This window comes from Podarcis bocagei (assembly GCF_964188305.1).
Source record: "Podarcis bocagei genome assembly, chromosome: Z".
NCBI classification, from domain to species: domain Eukaryota; kingdom Metazoa; phylum Chordata; class Lepidosauria; order Squamata; family Lacertidae; genus Podarcis; species Podarcis bocagei.
The window spans coordinates 6,807,777-6,834,245 of record NC_138140.1 but is presented as its reverse complement, the minus strand read 5'-3'; the positions used below and the strand labels follow the sequence as shown (position 1 = coordinate 6,834,245).

General features: G+C 42.6%; 1 protein-coding gene across 1 annotated transcript; it reads left to right on the top strand.

Annotated features, from left to right (window-relative positions):
- The first annotated feature begins 9,237 nt into the window (after positions 1-9,237).
- Positions 9,238-19,311, top strand: TLR4 (toll like receptor 4). Its single transcript, XM_081179715.1, has 3 exons — positions 9,238-9,532; positions 10,947-11,113; positions 15,760-19,311. Exons 1-3 carry the CDS (start codon positions 9,428-9,430, stop codon positions 17,975-17,977), a joined length of 2,490 nt encoding a protein of 829 aa, XP_081035841.1. The 5' UTR covers positions 9,238-9,427; the 3' UTR covers positions 17,978-19,311.
- The last annotated feature ends 7,158 nt before the right edge of the window (positions 19,312-26,469 follow it).

Below are 26,469 nucleotides of genomic sequence, written 5' to 3'. Positions count from 1 at the left end.
TTTTAAGATGGGGGAAGTCTACTGCAAGCAGGACTAATATTGGATATGAGCCATTTGAAATACAAACACAAATGTACATTGTGTGGTTAAGGAAACAATCCACACAACCCTTTTGTACTAGTCTGGGGGTTTGGGGGGGGGGTTGGGAGAAAGTGTCCTTCTGCCCATTCCTGACAGACTCTCCTATTTCTATTCCTGTAGACTGATAACAACAACAACAACAACAACAACAACAACAATTTATTATTTGTACCCCGCCCATCTTTCCGGGTTTCCCCAGCCACTCTGGGTGGCTTCCAATAAAGATTAAAAATACATTAAAATGTCACACATTAAAAATTTCCCTGAACAGGGCTGCCTTCAGATGTCTTCTAAATGTCAGGTAGTTGTTTATCTCTTTGACATCTGATGGGAGGGCATTCTACAGGGCAGGTGCCACTACCAAGAAGGCCCTCTGCCAGGTTCCCTGTAGCTTTGCTTCTTGCAATGAGGGAACCGCCAGAAGGCCCTCAGCGCTGGACCTAAGCGTCCGGGCAGAACAATGGGGTTGGAGACGCTTCTTCAGGTATGCTGGGCCAAGGCCGTTTAGGGCTTTAAAAGTCAACACCAACACTTTGAATTGTGCTCAGAAACGTACTGGGAGCCAATGAAGGTTTTCAAGACTGGTGTTATGTGGTCTCGGCGGCCGCCCCCAATATCACTCCTGCAGCAAGAAGGAGGACACCCATCAACATGTGAATGAATAGAAATGCTGCCTGGACCAAGGCATTCGAGGGTCAGGAAGGGAGTAGAGCTAAGTGGGGTTTGGAACTTTTGGATTCTGAGCCAGCCCCACTGCATTAACATAATGGCACCAGGCCTGATTGGGCGCCTGCCCCCCACTGTCTGCCCTTGTCCGGGTGTGTAGCAGGACTGTGAATGTGGTGGTGCCCTCTCTGCATTGTAAGCCCCACTGGACAGTGGCAAAAGTTTGGGTTGTGTCTCTAGCATGCATTGCTACCGGTAAATTTTGTAAGGAGGATCACACACACACACACACACACACACACACACACAGAGAGAGAGAGAGAGAGAGAGAGAGAGAGAGAGAGAGAGAGAGAGAGAGATTCAGTTAGAAATGGGACTGGACAGAGTTATGACTGAACATGTGTGAAACTTAAATGCACCTGAAATAGACATACCCACCCATTCCAAACTGAAGGTGCCATAAGACTCTAGCACTGCATATGCCCATGGATTTAAAGCACATGGCTTTCCTACAAAGAATCCTGGGAACTGTAGTTTACCCATCACAGAGTTATAGTTCCCAGCATCCCCAACAAACTACACTTCCCAGGATTCTTTGGGGGAAGTCATGTGCCATAGATCTATGGTGTATATATGCAGCCTAGGTTGTGCTTATGAATTTATAGTGTACAGACATGCTGGAGACAATGCTACATAAAGATATTGACCATTCATCAGTAAATGAACATAAATAAATCAGCAGTCCAGTGAGAACAGTTATCATCATCAGTTATCCTAGGTTTATCCATCCATCCATCCATCCAACATGCAAAGCATTCACAGCTCTCTTCTCTCATCCCCACATGGACTCTAGTTAGTAGGTCATTATTATTCCCAAAAGGCATCTAACCACTCTTCCTCCTCTCATTCATTCTCTCAATGGGACTGTGAAACCAGACCTTATTAATCCTAAGTAGCAGATCCGTGACTGAGGTCAACAACTTTGAATTTGTGGTTCATCAGCACTCTATAAATACACTGCCCACAAGCTGCCCAATAACACATCCTGTTGCTGCTGTTATTTTTGTTGAAACAAACTGTTCTTCCTATTAGAAATACGGTAAGCTGAATTCCAGCAAAATGTGGTCATAGGAAGAATTCACCATTGATCTCTTTGGGAACTTCTGATAGGGTGAACAAGGCAGACAAATACTCAGAACAAGGGTAGAGAAGCTGTGGCTCTTCAGATGCTGCTGAGCTAAAGCTCCCATCACACCTGAGCATTAGTTTTAGGGCTAATAGGAATTGAGGTTCAACAACATCTGGAGGGCCACAAGCACCACAGCCCTGATTTAGACCTATGTCTCACTGAGATGGTTAAAGGTTAAGACAAAGGTTAAGGCTGCCAATCAGGATGGGGTGGGGGAACAATGCCAATGAAACAATTCATTGTAAGGACCTTATAGCTTTATTAGCAGCAGGCTCTTTTTCTGCTGCTCCAGAGGTTAGGTCCCGGACCATTGGATTCAAATTACAAGAAAGGAGATTCAGACTGAACATTAGGAAGAACTTTCTGATGGTAAGAGTTATTCGACAGTAAAAAGGTAAAGGTACCCCTGCATTAGGTTCAGTCATGGCCGACTCTGGGGTTGCGGCGCTCATCTCGCTTTATTGGCCGAGGGAGCCGGCGTACAGCTTCCGGGTCATGTGGCCAGCATGACTAAGCCGCTTCTGGTGAACCAGAGCAGCACACGGAAACACCGTTTACCTTCCCGCCGGAGTGGTACCTATTTATCTACTTGCACTTTGACATGCTTTCGAACTGCTAGGCTGGCAGGAGCAGGGACCGAGCAACGGGAGCTCACCCCGTCGCGGGGATTCGAACCGCCTTCTGATTGGCAAGTCCTAGGCTCTGTGGTTTAACCCACAGTGCCACCCGCGTCCCATATTCAAGAGTGGAACAAACTATATAATAAATTGATGGTCTCTCCTTCTTTAGGGATTTTTAAACAGAGGTTGGATAGCCATCTGTCAGGGATTCCTTAGCTGTGATTCTTGCATTGCATCATCATGACCATGAAGCTATGCTCTGCCTCCACATTCTGCCCTCCATGGCTCCTTTTGTTCTAGCCTCTGCCTCCACAGTTGTAGGCAGGAATGCTTCTGAACATCAGTCACTGGAAACCACAGGAGGGGAGAGGGCTATTGTGCTTAAATCCTGTTTTCTACTGTGAGAACGGAATGCTGGACTAGATGGGCCATTGGCTCTATCCAGCTGGCTCTTCCAACACTACAATTCTATGATTCTATGAATTTTTAGAAATCCATCCTGCTATTGGGTAATTAATTACAGTGGTGCCTCGCAAGACGAAAAGAATCCGTTCCGTGAGTCTCTTCGTCTTGCACTTTTTTGTCTTGCGAAGCAAGCCCATTAGCGGATTAGCGGATTAGCGCTATTAGCGGCTTAGCGGGCTTAGCGGATCATCTGATAAGCGGCTTAGCGGCTTAGCGATCAGCTGATAAGCGGTTTAGCAGATTAGCTGTTAAGCGGCTTAGCGGGTGAGCTGTCAAGCGGCTTAGCGGGTGAGCTGTCAAGCGGCTTAGCGGGTCAGCTGATAAGCGGCTTAGCGGATCAGCTGTTAAGCGGCTTAGCGGCTTAGGATCAGCTGATAAGTGGCTTAGCGGCTTGGGAAAAAGGGGGGGAGGGGGAAAAACCCGCAGGGACTCGCAAGACATTTTCGTCTTGCGAAGCAAGCCCATAGGAAATTCGTTTTGCGGAGCACCTCCAAAACGGAAAACCCTTTCGTCTAGCGGGTTTTCCGTCTTGCGAGGCATTCATCTTGCGGGGGCACCACTGTACCAATAATCATAGTTCACACTTTAATTAGAACAAATGCATGTGTGTTTAATTAAATACTTCCAAGGATAGTCATGCAAATCTGCATTACTACAAAACAGAGTCCACAAAATCTGATGATGTTGATTCCAGTCCCAAGAGCTTATCATCGGAGAGTCACCCCCTTAGACTCCAAAGGAAAATAACAGACATTCACACCTGCCTTATGGCAGCCCTGCAGGTTATGGTGAATGTGCCTTGCAAGTTTGCAAGGTCCCTCCAGGGTCATGAGACTGGCTGGCTCCTATTCAAATATTTCCAATATGTTCTAACACTTTCTAAAGTGGTGTAAAGTCACCACAAGCCACTCTGTAAGTGCTAAGTGTATGTTGAGACCCTGGAGAGTTAGCAGAAACTTCCCTGTTAACTGAACCTTTCCAGTTGTTTTGATGTGCTGTCATCTTTTTAATGGAGGTGTTGTTGCTGTTGTTGATAAATGTCCATGTGGCTTTTAAATGTGTTTTCATTGTGTTGCTAAAGCCTCTCTTTTTTGGGGGGAGGGGGCGACTTCTTAGGTTGAAGCTAGGTATGACAACATTAATGCAATTTTTAAAAAGGTAAATAGCTTGCACAACCTTCCCAAAATCCAGATCAAGACCCCTTCAAGAGATAGGAGCAATGCAACCAGTCTGTGTCCCTTGGCTGTCTGGATCTACATGAAGTACGGTAATAACTGTGATATTTGATTGAATATTAGATATAGATTTTGATTATGTCCTGTCCCAGTATTAATTGCATTTCATCTCTTGGACAGAATGCATCAACAAACGATTCCCGTGAGCCTGTGTTTTGAAACCCTCATGCTTTCTTCCTATGACTTGTAGACACTGCATAGCCTTCTAGCCTTATCTGACCCTAGAAGGGTAAATGATGTTTTGCTAAAGAAGTAAATGTTGAGTTAACACAGGCATAGGCAAACTCCAGCTCTCCAGATGTTTGGGACTACAATTCCCATCATCCCTAGCTAACAGGGCCAGTGGTCAGGGATGATGGGAACTGTAGTCCAAAACATCTGGAGGACTGGAGTTTGCCTATGCCTGAGTAAGCATCTGGGTGAGAACCAGCATTTCTCATTGAAGCTATCCAAGGCCCAGAAAGAGGAGATTGGAGAAGAATTTATGACCCTCTTCCCTTCTCACTGAAGGTCTGGCTGCCAAGACAACTATCGGAGTTGCAAGTTGAGACCAAATAAATAAGGTAAATTATCAGTATGGAGCCATGCATGTTTACATCGCATAACCTGTAGCCTTTCTTGATGTATGTAGAAAGATTAAAAAATGTTTTATGACTCTTTGTGTGCTGTGTTTGAAACTGCTATACAGTATAAGCTTTGTTCTGATGTGCCTCATGGCAGTCCTTTCTAACTGAGGGTTCACTGAATAACTGGTTGGCTGTCCTGTTGCAATAGCTTTAATAAACTGGGTTCCTACAGGGGACACTAGCTTGCTATTCTTTGGTCTCTTGTTTATTTAAAGGTTTTCCTTCTCCTGGGCAAGGACCAGTAATATAGGAGTAAATTCTTACCTAACACATTTTCCCAGTGCCCATTACTTGCACTGGTGTAGTGTAAGTGGGATGTTGGGGTTGTCTGCTGGAAGGCCAGTGTATTTGATAGACCCTTCTTTCTCTTGCAAATGTATGAGCTAGCAGCACGGCAAGAAAGATCTGTTAAGCAGGTCTGCAAAGGAAGTTCTTACACCAGCAATACTCATAGGTATGAGGATGCCATGAAGGTAGCTTGTAACCTTCAGCTATAGCCCAGGTTTGAGCAAAGATGGGCCACAGAAACAGGTCCAAATCAAATTATTTGTTAAGAATAATTGTTACATTCCATCAGGCTGCAGAACTGAGGAACATAAAGGAAACAGGGCTGTTCCATCAGCTCTTCTAACAGACAGACCAGCTGCCTTTGGCTCTCTCAACTGTCACCTAAAGGTAAAGGGATCCCTGACCATTAGGTCCAGTCGTGACCGACTCTGGGGTTGTGGCGCTCATCTCACTTTATTGGCCGAGGGAGCCAGCGTACAGCTTCCGAGTCATGTGGCCAGCATGACTAAGCCACTTCTGGCGAACCAGAGCAGCACACGGAAACACTGTTTACCTTCCCGCCGGAGTGGTACCTATTTATCTATTTGTACTTTGACGTCCTTTCGAACTGCTAGGTTGGCAGGAGCAGGGACCGAGCAATGGGAGTTCACCCCGTCATGGGGATTCGAACTGCCTACCTTCTGATCGGCAAGTCCTAATTCACTAGGCTGCAGGGTAGAGGGAGGGAAGGAAAGCAGGATTATTGTGTTGTACTGTTGTACTCTTTTATTGTTGTTAGCTGCCCTGGGCCCGGCTTTGGCTGGGGAGGGCGGGATATAAATAAATTGTTGTTGTTGTTGTTGTTGTTGTTGTTGTTGTTGTTGTTGTTGTTGTTATTATTATTATTATTATTATTATTATTATTATTATTATTATTCCATTGGTTCTCCAAAGAGAGCAGCTGCCTTTGGTTTGCTCTCATCAGTCACCTAGCAGCAGGCATTCAATCAAGCTTTCTGAACTGCTTCCATTGCTACTGGATGTTATAAGAACTTAGTAACTTTGCCTGCCCTCTTTGAGTATGCAAGCAATGTCAAAAGTGAGGAGACTGAGCAACAGCCACCACTTGCCTTGCATCCTCCCTCTGGGAATGTTCGAACACAATGTTTTTATATGCTCTTTCTGTTTTTAACAGTTCTAGGTTTGCATTTGTATCTATATTTAGGATTGTTTTCATTTGAGCATTCTGCTGTCAGCTGCCTAGAGTGTTCTTTTTTAAAGCAGAAAGGTGGGATTAGAAATTGTCTTAATAGACAAAAGAAGCAAATATTGGGCTGGAAAAACAATATGGGAAAGTGTCTAGCAGATTCTCCTTGTCTGCCATTATTTCTGCTCAGGTGGAGTGGAGAAAGTTGGCCTATTTAGGGGTAGCCCCTTATTTGTGGGATTCAGTTCCATGTGAGAATGGGCAAGCTCCATTCCTGCACATTTTAAAGTGGGTTTTTAATACCCCACTTTCTCCTTTGCTGCTTTTGTGGTTTGATGTCAAATGGACTGCAAAAATTATATTACTGATTTGTTTTAGATAGATATGGCTGGCCCACCCATGAGACAAAGTCAGGTGACCACCTCAAGTGTCAGCATCCACTGGGACACCAGATCCGGCCTGCAATGAATGCATTGCCCACTGCTTGGTGAATAGAAGGTACTGCTGGTCTCCTTCAACCATAATGGAGGAAATGGCGGGGGCTGCCCTCTGGGGTCTCCTGGGGTCTGCACCCACCTGTTGTAATTCAGAGCAGTCTCCCCATCCCTGGTGTCTACCTTTGATTCCCACTTCAACCGCTGGGTACGGTTAATTTGATATTCACCCTTGTTTCCAATGAAGATCTTAATCTTTCCTATGTTCCCGATGTTCATCTCTTCTTACCTGGTGGGGGCAGGAATCACCATCAAGACATCAGGAGTCTTGAGCTGGCCTTGCTGTTGTTGCTTCTGCTCCTGCAGCAGCTGTTGCTGCTGTTGTTACTCTAAATTGTGTTTTTGTTTATCTCAGTGCTTGGAAAGTTAATTTTAATAAGGAATTAGTTCTAGTTTCAGTTTGCCCGCTCCAAAAAGGATTTAGTTCTTGGTCAAACTTGCACTCTCCAAAAAAGGACAAAACTCAGCTTGATCTATGAATAAATGATGGTATACAAATTTAATAAACAACAACAAAAATTGTTCCAGTTAAATTCACAATTCATTTCCCTGGTTCTTAGCATCTTCTCCCCAGTCTTTAAAATTTTACAAGCTGCTCTTCTAAAGTTTAAAATATACTTAAGAAGACTAACAAAAATGTCACTCAATATATAATGAATGGGAAATTTCACAGTATGTTACCTAATAAGAGAGAACTATATGAAAATGCATCATAGGTGGTACCTGGCACCAGAAAGGCTGGCAAAAATGAATAAAACATATAATAATAAGTGCTGGAGATGTAAGAAACAAAAAGGAACCTTCTACCATATGTGGTGGACATGCCCCGAAATTGGGAAATTTTGGAGCATGATCCACGAAGAAATAAAGAAAATACTAAGAATATCATATAGTAAAAGGCCAGAGGCATTCCTTTTAGGAATTTTAAATGACGATATTCCAAAAGACAAAACTTATTTTTTCTTATACATGATATCTGCAGCAAGAATCCTGGTGGCTAAGTATTGGAAAGGGAATCAGTTACCCACTAGGGGAGAATGGTTATGTAAGCTTTCAGAATATTTAGAATTAGCCAAATTGACAGATATAATAAGACAAAACCTAAAAAGTTAAGTGAAAAAGGAATGGGGGTGCCTAAAGGAATACCTTAAAAGTCAAGGCTCGAGGACAGAAATCTGGCCGAGTCTGGAATAACCTTTTGAAGTTAAAGGATAAGAAAGAGGGATTTATATCTAGATGCTAAGATAGAGATGATAAGGAAAACAGGAAAACAGGAAGATACAATGAGAGGTAAAGGAGGTGTTGTGGGATTGGTGGAAGTCAATGTTTGTTTTCCTTTTTAGTGTTTATATTATTAATTTGTAAGATTTGATTTGCTTTTCATATGCTTGTTTTTGTGTTTTGTGTATTGTTATTTTTCTTTTGTTGTTGTGTGAAAAATACTAATAAAATTTACTATTAAACCCCCCCAAAATGTCAAAACACAGAGACAGTCTAATGTGAAAAGTGGTTTCATTTTTCTAACAATTATGATCTTTAAGCTTAAACAGCAACATCACTTTTTAGATTGGTAAAAATGCTGACTGCTATGGCCACAGTCAAACACAGAGCTAAGTATGATGAATGCCCTATACATACATTATTGAACTAAAACTGAAATAAATACCCCCCAAAAAACTTTCATTACAAAATTCATGTTTACTTCACCCACTTCAGGTGTAATTCAAAGATTTTTTAATCAATTCAGTGAGTTAGTTAATCTGAATTAGCTCCTTTCAAGCACTATTTATATCTATATAATTGATCTCATGTATACAAATGTGTTATGTATGTGTGTGTGTGTACACACACACACACACACACACACACACACTGTTCTGCAGAGGTTTTATTGTCTTGTAAATCCCTTGAGAAGCAATCTACAAATCACATAATATATTTGAATAATATGATGAGTGCATTGTATGTTGCATGCTTGTTCATGTATGTTTGTAATTATGTGGAATTAAAAATGTAATTTGTTAAATAATACATCACATAAATTTATTAAGGAATACATCAAAAGGAAGGGAAGAAAGAAACACAGTACATAATGAAAGAACATAAGAACTGCTGGATCAGGGCCACGAGTGATCTAGTCCAGCATCCTGTTGTGACAAGAGGCCAAGTCTGTGGGCAAACAGCATTCTAGCACAAGCGCTCACTCCTTTCCTGGTATTCAGAAGCACCGCCTACAACTGTGGAGGACAGAATGACAGAACTCCATAGAATGTGTAGCTTAACCCACTGTCTAATCAGCTAAGGGGAAATCACATGGTAAAACGCAACTTCCTTCTTGGCATTCTGTGGTCATCATGCCTTCCTAACTTAATTTACCAGCAACACGAACCCTGCCTAAGAGAAAGCCACCGAGCTGTTCTGTTTTCAATTTCACTTCCTTCTTCCAGTGCGCCTCTCTAGACGCAGCTCTCTACCCTTCATGGCTCTTACAAGGCCTCATGTGGCGATGCAACTCTCCTTTTGTTAAGGTTGTTTTCCCCCTCTTCAAGCTGTGTGTTTCTTTCTTTCCACTGGAAGATGCCCAGGAATGGTTGCCTCTGCCCTTCACTGATCATCACATTCTCTTTGGCTGTGTTTTTCCAGTCCCAGATGATAATCAGAAGCCTCAACCCCTGCTTGGAGGTAGGTGTGCTTTTGAAATATGAGCTGATGTTTCCTCTGGACAGTGCCAGCCATTAGGCAGAGTGAAGCAGCTGATTTTTAATGTCAGTTGTCCTAGCGTTCTTACTGTGATTAGAAGAGGGATAAGCACCTGTAGGATTTTCAGCCTCAGCTGTCGGAACAACACAGCTGCACTTAGATACTCGAGGCAACATGACGTGGGGTGTGCACGCACAAAGGCATAATGTACTGGTTTGACTCTGTGAAATAGGGCTGTAGGAAGCTGGCTTGTACTGACTCAGACCACTCTGATCAATTTAGCTCAGTAATTTTCACATTGACTGGCAGGAGGTCTCCAGGATTTCAGGGGAGGAATCTTGCCCAGACCTACCTGGAGATGCCAGGGATTGAATTTAGAACTTTCTGCATTGCTTGAGGATTGGACTAGAGGACACTTTGAGTTCTTTCTAACTCTGTATTTCTATGATTCCATGAATGCAAAGCAGGTATTTTGCCACTGAGCCTTCCTCTGGAATCTTTTCTCTCCTCCTGCCGATATCTCTGAATCTCTTGAGTGCTAGGGTTTTTTTCTTTCGTAAACCAAAGTGGTCGGAAACAGGTGCGTGTGTGTTTATGCAAATATTAAAGCCTTCTTGTACCCAGTTTCTCCTAGTGCCCATCAGTGAGGATTCTAAGGGGCCAAAGAAAGCACAGATTCATTCTGGTTGTAGTGAAATAGCAAGGCTGTGCATACGGCATTTAAAGTACATTGCAAGCTGGGGTGCCGGGTATGGGGCTTCAGCCACCTCAATATTTTGATGCAGGGGGCAGAACCCCCCCCCCCTCAATATTGAGGGGAATGCCATCCCCTGTCACCCTTGGGTGAGCACTGGGTGGGGGTGATGGGTGATTTATGCCCTCCACACACACCCGCCTCAGTCACCAGAGCATCCTGGCAGGGACCCACACGTCCCGGCAGGTGTGGCCTGATGGGGGGCATTGTCTTGTGCATGTGACATCATGCATACACGACAGCTCCCCCATGTGGGGCCCAGCTCAGCGCGCCTGATGCTGAAGCACATGACTTTCCCTGCAGAACACTAGTTTGTCAAGGGTGGTGGGAATTGTAGCTCTGTGAAGGCTAAAGTATATTCCCCAGAATTTTCCAGGGGAAGTCATGTGCTTTAAATGTGTTTAAATCTATGATGTGTTTGTAGCACTCCTTCTGCCCCAGTGCTTTACTGCCTTGCCCTTCCCACTCTCCCTCTTGGTTAAGTCATTGTGATGGCTGTGACAGAAGGTAAATAAGTCTTGTACCACTGACCACTGTTGTGCAGATTGTTACTTGGTCACTCCTAACAATTAGGCATGTCTTCCTCATTCTCTGTAGAATCTTTATAAACAGTTTTATCAAAATGACCTGTTCTTGTTTCAGGTGATCCCAGGTATCACTTACAAATGCATGGAGCTGAACCTCAGTGCTATTCCACCGGATATTCCAGATTCCGCCCAGAGCCTGGATCTCAGCTTCAACCCACTGGGAATCCTGACCTCAAATTATTTCTCACCACTCTTCACACTAAAGTTTCTGGACCTCACTAGGTAAAGTAGTGTATTTTTATTGCTGAGACCACTGGCCCAATTGGCTTCATGTCATGTTGAGAGCCAACGACAACAGATGCAGAACTGGTGGAAATGTAACAGTTGGTGCAAACATTACAGCATCTGCTACATAAAGCTACTGGGATGGGGGTCTCCAGGCATGTCTGTATGGTTCTTGGGACTCTTCCCATGACTCTGCTTTCCACCCTCCAGAAGTTTTTTGTATAGCTGCAATGTGTGCTTAAGCTTTGATAATGCTTCTTGCTTGCTTGGATGGAGGCAAGAGGCATGTGAATGTATAGAAACAGGCCTACTGTGCAGAAGGTAAAATTTACATTCTTTTGCTCTCCCTACTTCTGCATTCACCACTTAATCCACCGCTTGAAGGTTGCTGGGAAAGGAATATGGCCCTCGGCCGGAAAAACACGATATTTATAATATTTATGAATTACGAATCATGAATCATGATTTATGATTCATGATTTACAATCCATGATATTTATGAATTATGAATTACGATTCATGATTTGCAATTCATGATACTTATAATTTAGGATTCCTCATATTTATGAATTATGAATTACGAATCACGATTCATAATTCATCATACTTATGATTTAGGATTCCTCATATTTATGAATCATGAATTACGAATCACGATTCATGATTTAGGATTCACAATATTTATGAATTATGAATTACGAATCACGATTCATGATTTAGGATTCACGATATTTATGAATCATGAATTACGAATCATGATTCATGATTTAGGATTCACGATGAATTCATGAAATCATGAATTCATGACATCATGATTTCATGAATTCATGAATTCATGAATTCATGAATTCATGAAATCATGAAATCATGAATTCATGAACTCATGAATTCATGAAATCATGAATTTGAAATCATGAATTCATGAAATCATGATTTCATGAATTCATGAATTCATGAATTCATGAATTCATGAATTCATGAGTTCATGAGTTCATGATTTCATGAATTCATGAATTCATGAAGTCATGATGTCATGAATTCATGATTTCATGAATTCATGAATTCATGAAATCATGAATTTGAAATCATGAATTCATGAATTCATGATTTCAAATTCATGATTTCATGATTTCATGATTTCATGAATTCATGATTTCATGAATTCATGAATTCATGAATTCATGAATTCATGAATTCATGATTTCATGAAATCATGATTTCATGAATTCATGATTTCAAATTCATGATTTCATGAATTCATGAGTTCATGATGTCATGAATTCATGATGTCATGATTTCGCGAAATCATGAATTCATGCTTCCATGAATTCATGATGTCATGAAATCATGACATCATGATTTCATGATTTCAAATTCATGAATTCATGAATTCATGACATCATGACTTCATGAATTCATGATTTCATGAATTCATAATTTCGCGAAATCATGAAATCATGCTTCCATGAATTCATGAATTCATAATGTCATGAATTCATGATTTCATGAAATCATGATGTCATGAATTCATGATTTCATGATGTCATGAATTCATGATGTCATGATGTCATGAATTCATGATGTCATGAAATCATGGAAGCATGAATTCATGATTTCGCGAAATCATGAATTCATGAAATCATGATGTCATGAATTCATGATTTCATGATTTTGCGAAATCATGAATTCATGCTTCCATGAATTCATGATGTCATGAATTCATGATTTCATGAAATCATGATGTCATGAATTCTTGCTTGTTCCCTGATCCTGCCAACCTAGCAGTTCGAAAGCACATTTATGAATTATGAATTACGAATCACGATTCATGATTTAGGATTCACGATATTTATGAATCATGAATTACGAATCATGATTCATGATTTAGGATTCACGATGAATTCATGAAATCATGAATTCATGACATCATGATTTCATGAATTCATGAATTCATGAATTCATGAATTCATGAAATCATGAAATCATGAATTCATGAACTCATGAATTCATGAAATCATGAATTTGAAATCATGAATTCATGAAATCATGATTTCATGAATTCATGAAATCATGAATTCATGAAATCATGAATTCATGAAATCATGAATTCATGACATCATGATTTCATGAATTCATGAATTCATGAATTCATGAATTCATGAATTCATGAATTCATGAATTCATGAATTCATGAATTCATGAAATCATGATTTCATGAATTCATGATTTCAAATTCATGATTTCATGAATTCATGAATTCATGATTTCATGAATTCATGAATTCATGAATTCATGAAATCATGATGTCATGAATTCATGATTTCATGAATTCATGATTTCATGAATTCATGATTTCAAATTCATGATTTCATGAATTCATGAGTTCATGATGTCATGAATTCATGATGTCATGATTTCGCGAAATCATGAATTCATGCTTCCATGAATTCATGATGTCATGAAATCATGACATCATGATTTCATGATTTCAAATTCATGAATTCATGAATTCATGACATCATGACTTCATGAATTCATGAATTCATAATGTCATGAATTCATGATTTCATGAAATCATGATGTCATGAATTCATGATTTCATGATGTCATGAATTCATGATGTCATGATGTCATGAATTCATGATGTCATGAAATCATGGAAGCATGAATTCATGATTTCGCGAAATCATGAATTCATGAAATCATGATGTCATGAATTCATGATTTCATGATTTTGCGAAATCATGAATTCATGCTTCCATGAATTCATGATGTCATGAATTCATGATTTCATGAAATCATGATGTCATGAATTCTTGCTTGTTCCCTGATCCTGCCAACCTAGCAGTTCGAAAGCACATCAAAGTGCAAGTAGCTAAATAGGTACCACTCCGGTGGGAAGGTAAACAGCGTTTCCATGCTCTGCTCTGGTTTTGCCAGAAGCAGTTTAGTCATGCTGGCCACATGACCCGGTAGCTGTACACCAGCTCCCTCGGCCTACAGAGCGAGGTTAGCACGCAACCCCAAAGTCGTCCGCAACTGGACCTAACGGTCAAGAGTACATTTATCTTTACCTACCCTGCCTATCTGACTGGGCTCCTCCTTACAGTTGGTTGGGGTGTATGTGAGCAGGACAAACAAGGGCTTGCCTTATCTTTGTGGTGAGGGTAAATTCCACTAATTTCTGGTGTGTGTGGAAGTATATAATCCTGGTGGTGGCACAGGAATTCAACCTCCTCCAAGATCCTGTATTTGCTACTACTACAATCCGTGGCTAATTTTCAACTATCAGCTCAAAGAGAACAATGACACACCTCAAAGGTGTTTCAATCTCAGGAGCATAATAGAAGGGGAAAATTGGATGCTCCCACAGGCCAGTGGGAACCAGCTTGCTATGTTTCAATATATGCTGTAAGCCACCCAGAGTGGCTGGGAAAATCCAACCAGATTGGTGGGTATTATTATTACTAATAATCCCACTCCCCACCACAACAATGAATCTGGAATAATGCTACATCATTATGAGCACTGCTTCAACCAACAAAGCTTATTGTTTGAGGGGGCTTCTGAGATTTTTTTAGTTTGAAAGCTACATTATCCCACAGACAGTCCTGATCTGCTGGGCAGATAAGGGATAAGGCAACCTCTCAAGTGACCTGGTCCTGGGCTGTATAAGGCATCATACATTACTACCAACACCTTGAACTTGGCCCAGTAGCCAAATGGCAGTCAGTGCAAATCCCCCAAGCCAGGTGTTAAATGTTGGCAGTTGGTTTCCCCACAGCTGCAGCCTCTGGACTAATCCCATGCATAGCCTTGCAGAGGAAAAGGCAGCGATCCAAAGGAGTTCCCTTTGGAGTTTTCCTGAATTGCAAGGGTTTGGACTAGTCACTAGATGATCCTGGGGGTCCCGCCCAACCCTACATAAAATAAAATGGTGCAATAAAATGGTGGCCTGCTTGTACAGACAATCCTCATTTTGTGCTACATCTTCCTTGGGACAGCTCTTTAGATATTTGAAGATGGCTATCATATCTCCTCTCACTCTTCTCCTTCATAAGGCTCGGTTTCCAGACCCTTGACCATCTTGGTTGCCCTCCTCTGCAGACGTTTCAGCTTATCAATATCCTTCTTAAATTGTGGCACCCAAAACTGTACACAGTATTCCAGCTTGTTCTGACCAAGGCTGAATAGAGCGTGACTATGATGTCAGCTGATCTGGACATTATACTTCTGTTGATGCAGAATATTTTACACCCCCACCTCCAATCATTGCCTCCTTGGTCATGAGTAGTGACAGGGATTACCCTTATCTCCCTTGAAAAGCACAAAGAAATTAATTTGGAAGAGTGACATAATTTCCCAGTTGCTCTTTCAGCTCTATGAGTTTTTCAAGGTTCAGATTAATTCTGATGGATCTGAATTTTGCCCAGATACTTTGGAATAGTGAAGGGGGGATGTGCACATACACATACACATTTTCTCTGTTTGTGGAAGGTTAAGAGATGGAACCAGAGGGAATGACAGCCTCAACATTTCCCAAAAAGTCCAAATGTGCCCATGAGCTTAAAGAGGTTGATGGCTGCATGGAGCCCATGAGCAGCCCCCTGTTTTCAGATTCTCTCCTTTTTGTCCAACAATAGATGCAACATCCAGAATATCGAAGACAATGCCTTTGCTGGTCTCTGTAACCTTTCTGTCTTGATCCTGACTGCCAATCCTCTCCATTTCCTGGGTGCAAGAGCTTTTCATGATTTGACATCCTTGAAAAGACTAGTAGCTGTACAAACTGAACTATACTCCCTGGACACCCTGCCCATTGGACAATTGACATCTCTCCAAGAACTGAATCTGGGAAACAACTACATTGATTCATTGAAGCTTCCTGAATATTTTTCCCGTCTACTATTTCTAAAGTTTTTGAACCTCGAAGCAAACAAGATATCTTCCATTTCGGTAGGAGATTTGGATGCACTGTCAAGCCAGAACCTCACACTTGTGCTATCTAAGAATGACATAAAACATATTGAGGTAAATGCCACTGCAGGACTTCACCTTCAGAAACTATCTTTGAGAGGCTGCTTTGAGAGTAGCACCATTATGCAAGCCAGCCTTCAGAATCTGACTGGCTTATATGCCAACAGTTTAGTGTTAGGAGAATATAGGAACATTAAGAAGCTGCAGACTTTCAGTAAAGGTATCTTGGATGCCCTATGTCACATGCGCTTGCAGGAGATAACTCTCATCTGCACTAATGGTGATGTTGTTAATACAGATGACCTCTCTCTTTGCTTGAACAACTTCTCCACTATACGACTGGTAGATACCTACATAAAAGACGTGTCAAATTTCCCAGAAAACTCAAGCATACACCATCTTGAATTCAAGAACTCCAGATTTAGACAGGTGCCTTCAGTGAGATTGTCTTCCTTGAAGGAGCTAAGATCACTCCACATCACCCGAACCAAACAGCTTGTTGAATTTGAGGAGGACTTTCAGGGATTGCAGAAGCTCGAGACCCTGGATCTCAGTCAGAATGCGCTTACTGCTGACCTTTGCTGGCTCTGCCTCAGAAAAGGGGTTCCAAATTTGAAGTATTTGAATCTTAGCTTCAATGTTAGAATCAGTTTAGAGCCTGAGTGCTATGGCCTCCCCAAACTGGAAATGATGGATTTACAACATACCACACTCAGTGGAGCAGGAGAGGTCCCTGTTTTTCTGTGCCTTCCAAATCTCATCTACCTTGATATTTCACACACCCAGACAAATATTCAGTCAGAATGTACATTTTGTGGGTTGAAAAGTCTGCAAGTGCTGAAAATGGCTGGCAACACCTTTGAAAACAATAAGTTGCTTAACACCTTAAAGAACCTCAGCAGTCTGCGAATCTTGGACATTTCCAATTGTCGGCTGCAATATCTCTCCCTTAACAGCCTAGCCAGCCTCCATGAGCTCCGCGAACTGAACATCAGTCATAACAAGCTCCTGGGCCTCCATCCAGAGGCCTATGTGCACCTCCAAGCCCTCACTATCCTGGATTTCCATAGCAACCAGTTGTCTGTTTTAACAGAAAAGGATCTACAGAATTTGCCCAGCAGCCTGAAGAATCTGGACCTCTCTCAGAATCTTTTTGACTGCTCCTGTGAGAACTTGCATTTCTTGCAGTGGGCCAAAGAGAACAGGAACCTCCTCCGGCAAGTTGAAAACATGATCTGCCACAGCCCCAAGCACTTAAGAGATGCCCGTCTGATGAATTTTGACCTAGCTTCTTGCCGTGTCAGTACAGCCACAGTGGCTATCTCAATGACCATTTCTGTGGTTCTAGTCTTATCTTTGATTCTGGTTTATAAGTACTATTTTCACCTGTATTATTTGGCAGTGTTGCTTGGTGGACGCCGTCGCTCTGCTGAGGAGGACAATGTCTACGATGCTTTTGTCATTTACTCCAGCAGAGACCAGGAGTGGGTGAGACGGGAGTTGGAGGAAACTCTAGAAATGGGAGTGCCTAGTTTCCGCCTCTGCTTCTTCTATCGCGATTTCATCCCTGGGGTGCCTGTCATCACCAACATTATCAGACAAGGCTTCCAGAGCAGCCGGAAAGTCATCACTGTTGTCTCTAGTCACTTCCTGGAGAGCCGATGGTGTAACTTTGAGCTCGAGGTAGCTCAGTCTTGGCAGCTGCTGGACAGCAAAGCCAGTATGATCTGGGTTGTCCTAGATGGGACAGACAAAGCAGTTCTGCAGCGGAAGTTGGGCCTGTTCCGCTACTTGCGGAGGAACACCTATTTGGTGTGGAAGGACTCTGAGTTGAACCGGCATATATTCCTGAGACAGCTGCGGTCAGCCTTGCTTAATGGCTAAACATGGACAAGGAAGAACTGAAGCTAATGTTAGTAGGTTAATGTTAGCAGGCTAGGGCCATATCTCAATTTTTCTGTTGCTGTGAGCCAGCCACCAAGTCAGGGCCAACGCTTTGCTGGCTGAGGCAAAGGACAAGATGGTACCCTCCACCAAGGCACATGCAGAAAGCATGGATAGGTAGTTGAATTGTACTCCAATACTGGTGAAAGGACAGTGACTTCCACTGCAGTTGAGGGCAGAAGGAAAACGTAAAGTGTACAAGGCAGGCCACTCTAAGCTCCACCCACTCTCTGCCCCTCAGCATCTGCCAACTGAGGCAGATGCCTCACTCTGCCCCATTGTAGGGCCCTCCCTGCACCAAGTGAAGGCAATGTTTGAGAACAAATGTTATGAAGGGTTACTTTATTGAGCCTTGAATAATTTCCATCTGGGAAGCAATGTGATGCACTACAAATGTCCTTCTTTACTGGGGGCAGTCTCTATTCCTTGACTCGGTTGAATTTATGTTTCTTTCCCTCCCCATTTCTTTGCCTTTGGGGATGTCGTTTATAAGTTTTCAGTGGGGGCTAGTCCATTTGGGCAAATGGAGCATGGCCCCACCAACCTCTGTGAGCCCTCAACTTGACCCCACCTGCCTGCTTTCTGGTTTACAACCTGTCCAGGGGGGAGCACTCCCTGCCAGCTTCCTCCTCCTCCTCAGTCTCTGTGTTATCCCACTTGTAGAACTCAGCAGGGAGGAGGATGGGGAGGACCGGCAGAGCTATCTGCCTGTAATATGCTCTGGTTTATCTAGAGAGGCTTTCTGCCCCACCAGTCCAGTGGGCACTACCTCCTGCTGTTGCTTATCCTCCATGGCTCAGCACCCTCCCCATAATCCCTAGCATGTGTGTGTGAGGAAGGGAATGGCTCCCTGTTTCTAGCATGGATATAAAAACATGAACATGAACTTTTACTGTTACTTTTACTTTTTACTTTTACTGTTTTGCACACCCAGCTGCTGAGGTATATTTTTGAACTGTTGATACCATATTATCACTCACTCCTCCATAGTATATCTTTACTTTGATGAACAAACACACTTTCGGCTTATAAATTCATGGGATGCAGCCTATTGCTGAGTATATCAATGCACAAGGCAGAGTAGAGCCTTCAGCAATGTGTATAATGATATTTCAGGGTTCAGGGTAGGGACCTTGGCATGGTAATAGGGATGCTACCAAGGTGTCACTATCACTATTCTGATCAGTAAAATTCTGGAGGATGTGCAGGGTCAGTGGGTGGGGGACAGGGGAATGTTCTGGTTGGATGACCCTAATAAAAGAATTTAGCCTTTATCCTTGGGGAAATTATCTGTGTATGTGGTGTGGAATCTTTAAGAGGGGGGAGAGGAACATGGTGTCCTTCACTTTGCCTCCCATCAGCCCCAGCCAGCATGGCTAGTGGTCAAGTATGATGGGAATTGTAGTGCAACAGCACCTGGAGGTCCAGAGGTCCAGAGGTTCCCTTTCCCTGCCATAAGGATAGCATTTCAGAAGCTACATCCACTGGCCCATCCCTCACCTGAACAGTCTCTTCCTCCACCTCTGATATGACCTGTGTGCCCTTCTCCATTTCTGAGGGCTCTGACCTTTCCTCTGCCCTGGTTCCTGCCTCATGGGCCAAACCCCACAACTGCCCCCCTCTTCTGGGTCAATCCATGACTTGCTGAAAATGAAACAAAAATGAGTTGAATTGTGTACAGTGGTACCTCGCAAGACGAATGCCTCGCAAGACGAAAAACGCGCAAGACGAAAGAGTTTTCCGTTTTTTGAGTCGTTCTGCAAGACGAATTTCCCTATGGGCTTGCTTCGCAAGACGAAACGTCTTGCGAGTTCTTGCGAGTTTGTTTCCTTTTTCTTAAAGCCGCTAAGCCACTAATAGCCGTGCTTTGCAAGACGAAAAAACCGCAAGACAAAGAGACTCGCGGAACGGATTAATTTCGTCTTGCGAGGCACCACTGTATTGCTAACAATAATAAATGGGAATCAGAGAGAGAGTAAGACAGGCTCCTTTATTTATTCAAGGTTCTATACTGTCTATGCCTAGTAAAAGGAAGAGGGAATAAGATTATTATTTTTTGGTGAGGGGTATGTAGCCATAGGCCTGGAACAGACGTGGTCCTCATCCCTACCAACAATATGGCTGTCACACTCCTGTTTCATGGGAGGTAACCAATGGTTCCCTATTCAGGCGCTTTGTGGAAATAGAGTTGCTTCCTGAGACATTGTACAGGAAATAAACAACAAACAAACAAAAATATATGACTTTCCCCAAGGGCAGTGTTTATTTGTTCATTACAGCAAATAGGTTTTTGAAAAGAAGTGTTTTACTGTGTTTTGATCTGCTTTTTAACTTATTGTTGATTTTAAATAGTTTTGAATGTTTAAATAGTTATTTTATAATGCTTGTAACTGATATTCTTTTTGTAAACAACTCTGAGGTTTTATTATAATCCAGCGCTGTATTAATTTGTTAAATAAATAGATAACATAATGAATTAGAAAAGGAAAATGCCTCTTCTAAAATGTAGAATTCTTCTTCCAAAATGACTGTTGCCACCCACAGCCTTCCCCCTTTAATAAGTACTATTATTATGATTATGATTATGATTATGATTATGATTATGATTATGATTATTATGATTATGATTATTATTATTATTATTATTATTATTAATCACCTTCTAATCTGCTAATCTGGACGCGGGTGGCGCTGTGGGTAAAACCTCAGTGCCTAGGACTTGCCGATCGTATGGTTGGCGGTTCGAATCCCCGTGGCGGGGTGAGATCCCGTCTTTCAGTCCCAGCTCCTGCCCACCTAGCAGTTCGAAAGCACCCCTAAGTGCAAGTAGATAAATAGGTACCGCTTTATAGCAGGAAGGTAAACGGCGTTTCCGTGTGCTGCGCTGGTGCTGGCTCGCCAGAGCAGCTTCGTCACGCTGGCCATGTGACCCGGAAGTGTCTGCGGACAGCGCTTGCTCCCGGCCTCTTAAGTGAGATGAGCGCACAACCCTAGAGTCGGACACGACTGGCCCGTATGGGCAGGGGTACCTTTACCTTTAGTCTGCTAATCAAGTTAATCAAAATGTGTGCAGTGGAATAATCCAATGAATTAACCAGCTCAACACCTCTGCCCTCATCATCTGGTATTTAGTGCTGTGGCATCCATGGTCTGTTTGTGGGCGTCCCAGTAAGAAGCATCTGCTGGGGTGCTCTGAGGACATGTTGCTGTTCTAAATGGGTCTTTGATCTGATCCAGTGGCTGATCTTCTTTTCTGCTTAAAGTGAAGTAAACAAGGACATTGCTCAAGGTCCTTATGACTGAGGAAAGAAGAGAAAGCTTAGGACAATGTCAATATTAGCCTGGATTTCAGAAGCTACAGCTTTAAATTAAGGAACAAAAGATAGGGGAGAATCAGTTTGCTCCCGAAAATGACTGCACAGGCATCTTTCTCTCCCTCTCTCCCTCCCTCCCCTTCCTCTCTCTGTGGGTCCTTGACAAACAATTCACAGTGTAAATATACTTCTGCCTCAAATCACACTGTCCTAAGATTCTTCTTCCTTTTTTTTGTATTATCATTATCATAATGGGGTTCTGAAAGCCTGAGAGCAGCTGGGAGAATGATAATAAGAGTTTACGATGGACGTGTTGTTTATAGGGTAAGTGTTTGCTGAATACAGAACCAGGCTACAGTGAGTCGCTTGGGACCATATTGTGTACTGGAATACACAACAAAAGGCAGATCAGCACATTCAGAAGACCAAGCTGGAGGGTTGGGGGTAGGGACAGGGGAATGTTTGTTTGTTTCATTTGTTATAGATCTCCATTCCATAAAAATAGAGCAAGACGTTATGCAGCACACAAAATTGCAGTAAGATAAAACAATCAATAAAACATTAAAAAAGAAAAAAAGAAAACAACCATCAATAAATACAAGTTTGTAAAAAGAAATTCACATCTCAAAGGCCTGTCTGGAATAATGATGCCTTTTATTCCTGCTGAACCTCTACTGGCAGGGAGATCCACAGGGCAGGGCCACTGTAGAGGCTCAATTCCTAGTAAAGGCCAACCAAACCTCTGCCATATTGGGAACCACAATAAGTAGTTGACAAACGTAATATGAGCAAACAGTGTGATGCAGGAGCAAAATAGGCTAGTTACAGTTCTAGGCTGCATCAACAGAAGTTTAGCGTCCATATAAAAGGAAATAATAGTTCCATGCTATTCTGCCCTTGTCAGACCCCACATGGAGTGTTGTGTCCAGTTCTGGGCACCACAGTTTAAGAAGCATATTGACAAACGGGAACATGTACAGATGGGGGTGACCAAGATGATAAAGGGTATTATAACTAAAGCAGAGGCTCCCAAACTTATCAATCAATCAATCAATCAATCAATCAATCAATCAATCTTTATTACGGTCCAGAGACTCAACAAATCATTACAAATCAATGCACAATTCATACAGCCTACCTCCAGGTTAAACAAGCATTTTGTTTAGAATATAGGGCTTATTTGTTCTTGCAACCACTGAGAAAAACTTTGCAACTGCTAAGGTTCTAGCATTTGTCCAGTCTTCCAGTAGGAACCTGACATAGTGAACCTCTGATTTTCCCGGGAAAGGGTAGTATCAGTTCAGCCCTGGCTTGCTCATGTTTTGCACAATGCAACAAAATATGTTTTATGGAATCGATGTCTTGAGCACACGAGCAAAGTCTGTCCTGGTAGGGAACTCCTCTCAACCTGCCATCCAGCACTGCAGAGGGAAAGACATTTAGTCTGGCTTTGGTGAAAAGCCTTCGGCAACCAAACTTATTTTGCTTACCACCCCCTTTTCAGGAAAAAAAAAAATACTCAGTGCCCCCTGGAAATCCGCCTTATTTAAGCAAACAAACAGAACAATGCAGTGACAAATTTACACTCTTTTATGTTTCTATACTTGTACCTATGTCCTACATCACAGTAAAGAAAGATGTTGTAAATAAGACACATCAGTAAGTGCCATTACACAACAGATGTAACATGTGTAAATGGTTTTTCAAAACTGGGCAAGGAGGTGGCCTAGGCCCCCTTATTTTTATTCAGCACCCCACAATTGTACCCAAGGCTACTACAGTACCCCTGGACTGTTCCAGTGCCCTCCAGAGGGTGGCATCACCCACTTTGGTAAACACTCAGCTAAACAACAGGGAGAAATTTATGACAGTAAGAACTGCTTGACAGTGGAATGGACTGCCTCAGAACATGGTAGGCTCTCCTTCATTGGAGGTTTTTAAAGAGAGGTTGGGTGGCCACTTGTCTGGGGTTCTTTGGCTGTGGTTCCTTCACTGCAGGCGGTTGGGCTACTTGACCTTTGGGGTACCTTCCAACTCTACCATTTTATGATTCTAAGTGCCCCATCGAAGGCTCTCGGGGATTGAGGTGGCACAAAAGGGTTCAGGTAGTCCTTAAAGTACTTTAGGGTTAAGTTGTTTTGGCTTTTAGCAGATTAACACATACCTGGCTTGGCAGCAAATTGACAAAACATGCATGACTGAATGCTCCACAAATCAAAAATCTTCTGCCAATGAGAAGCTACAAAGCTAGGGAGATTGGTTCTTTTCTAGGGGCTGTTGCTCCTCTTGGGATTTTATGGTGAAAGACTGGAAACAAAATTAAATAGTACTAACAATAATAGCAGCCCTTTACATGTTGAGATCTTGATCACATTTGTTTTGTAATAAAAGATTACTATGAAACTTATGAACATTTTTTTCCTAAGAAAAGCAATATGTAAATATTCTAAACTAGCAGGGAAGGCCTAGCACGTCCTGGGAACTTTTAGAAACAAACAAACAACAAAAATAAATCTGATTTTTTAAACGGTTAGTGTAATTTGTTAATTTGGACCTGTCACGCCAAGGATTGGGTGAAGTCATGCCAAAGTCACATTTTGGTGTGGCATCTTGATTCAAAACATCAACCTAAGAACCCACCCACCCCCAAACACCTCGTGAGTCCTCAGGTCAAGTTTGGTGATGATATCTCAAGAGGTGGCTGAACCTGTTCCAAAAATGGGCAAAGTCACACACTAAAGCCATGTTTCTAGTCCATCATCTTGATTCAAAATGGCACCTGGCATCCAAATTGTCTATGAAGAAATCCTTGTATTGAGTTTGGTGACAATATATCAAGAGCTGGATTAACCTGCAGAGAACATGCAGACAAACCATTTTCCAAAATACATAATAGATAAAATAAGTTTTGCTGGGACTCAATGACCCAGAGAAAAGGATGCAGGTAGTTGTGGGAGAGATATAGATAGCCTTTGCTGTGCTAGCTAGCTATGCAGGGGTAAACCTTTTCAGCTGTTGAGAAGCAAGCCATGGTTTTTCTCCATCAGTTATGAAAGAGAAGGTTCCTTTCTTTATTTCAAATATTCTTTAAGCCCTTTGGAATGATCTGCCCTGAATGTAGGAGATTAGACATAATTCCCCTGTCAATGCTTGCTTCTGACTAGCTGACAACTTATGCCTTCAGAGATCCCCTAAACTCATGGCTGAATATATTAGACAGAGGACAAGGGATGGGTACCAATTAGGATGGGAGAGAAGCAGGTGGATTTTCTAGCAGCTGGGTATTCAGTTCATGGAACAATGGCCAATGTGTATTTCCCCCTTCCTTGTCAACCTGAAATGGGGGCAGTGAAGGACAGGATTGGCTTTAAGGAGCAACTGGATAGCAAATTATTATACTATCTGGCCACTGATGCCCCATGGAGCATGACCTGATCTAACCTCCATTCTGGCAGTTTGAATATATTCACCCCTGCTAACACCAGTTTTGTCTCAATGCTGTGTTGTCCTGGAATAGCCTCTAGATCTTGTTGGACAACACCATGACCAATGGGATGACAGGAGTTGTAGTCCAAAAACATCTGGAAGGCCACAGGCTCCCCACCCCTGGACTATGGGGGTGGGTATGGGTCAGAAACTGTGCCTTGTAACTCAATGGTACAGTACAAGCTTTGGCTGAAAAGCCCTAGGTTCAATACTCATAGGATCATAGACCTGGAGAGTTGGAAGGGACCCCAATGACCATTTAGTCCAACCCCCTGCAATGCAAGAATTTCAACTACAGCATCCATGACAAATGGCCATCCAACCTCTGCTTAAAAACCTCCAAGGAAGGAGAGTCTACCACCTCCCGAGTGAGACCATTCCACTCTTGAACAGTTCTTACTGTCATATGTTTCTTACTTCCTGATGTTTAGTCAGAACCTCCTTTCTTGTAACTTGAAGCCATTGGTTCGAGTCCTACTCTCCAGAGTAGGAGAAAACAAGCTTGCTCCATTTTGCTTGGGACAGCCCTTGAGATATTTGAAGATGGCTATCATATCTCCTCACAGTCTCCTCTTTTCCAGGCTAAACATACCCAACTCCCGTAGCCATTCCTCATAAGGTTTCCAGACCCTTGATCATATTTGTTGCCCTCCTCTTCACACGATCCAGCTTGTCAATATCCTTTTTAAATTGTGGTGCGCAGAACTGGACACAGTATTCCAGGTGTGTCCTGGATCAGGGTCTACTTAAAGGGCCAGGTACCAGCAAAGGAGCTGGTGAGGCCTGGCAGCCCACCACACCTGGCCATCTCATTTCAGATGGAATGGGGCACCAGTGTCACTTCCCGATGACCTGTAAGCGACAGGTCCTCTTTTCCAGGGGAAAACTGGGGGGCAGTCCATGCCTAGAGTGCACAGGACAAACAGAAAATCAGTGGACCTGTGCTTTCTAGGCATGGGACAAGCGGAAGTATGGACAAGCTGTTGCATCAAGCAAGCATTATGCTACACTTCCCAGTGCTTTTCACCATCCTATGCCTTACTGAAACAAGTCTAAGGTCACACCCAGTGCTTTTTTTCTGGGGGTATGCATACCCCTAAACATTTTCTGAATCTTTGTACAGTGGACGCTCGGGTTGCGAACGTGATCCATGCGGGATGCACGTTCGCAACCTGCAGCATTTGCAACCTGCATCTGCACGTCTGCACATTTGCAGGGTTGTGATTCGGCACTTCTGCGCATGCATGACCGCTGAAACCCGGCAGTAACCCGTTCTGGTACTTCCGGGTTTCAGCCGTCCGCAACCTGAAAAAAAAACGCAATCTGAAGCGTCTATAACCCGAGGTATGACTGTACTTTTGTCCATTTACTGTATTTATTTTTCCCGATTTGAACTATAAAATGGTAACTTTCTTGAGTCAAAATGAGAGTACCCCTAAACGTGTTTTTTTTAAAAGCACTGGTCACATCTGCACCATAGTTTAAAGCACTCTTATACAACTTATAGTCACAGCTCCCACCAAAGAATCCTGAGAGCTGTACTAACAAGGGTGCTGGGAATTGTTACTCTGTGACAAACAGAGCAGCTCCTAGGATTCTTTGGAGGAAAGCTTTAAGCATGCTTTAAATGTA

Excerpts from the sequence above, each read along its gene's own strand:
- TLR4 (XM_081179715.1), top strand. The coding sequence starts at position 9,428 with ATGCCCAGGAATGGTTGCCTCTGCCCTTCACTGATCATCACATTCTCT. Across the intron at positions 9,533-10,946 it reads GCCTCAACCCCTGCTTGGAG|GTGATCCCAGGTATCACTTA; the intron begins GTAGGTGTGCTT and ends TTCTTGTTTCAG. Across the intron at positions 11,114-15,759 it reads AAGTTTCTGGACCTCACTAG|ATGCAACATCCAGAATATCG; the intron begins GTAAAGTAGTGT and ends GTCCAACAATAG.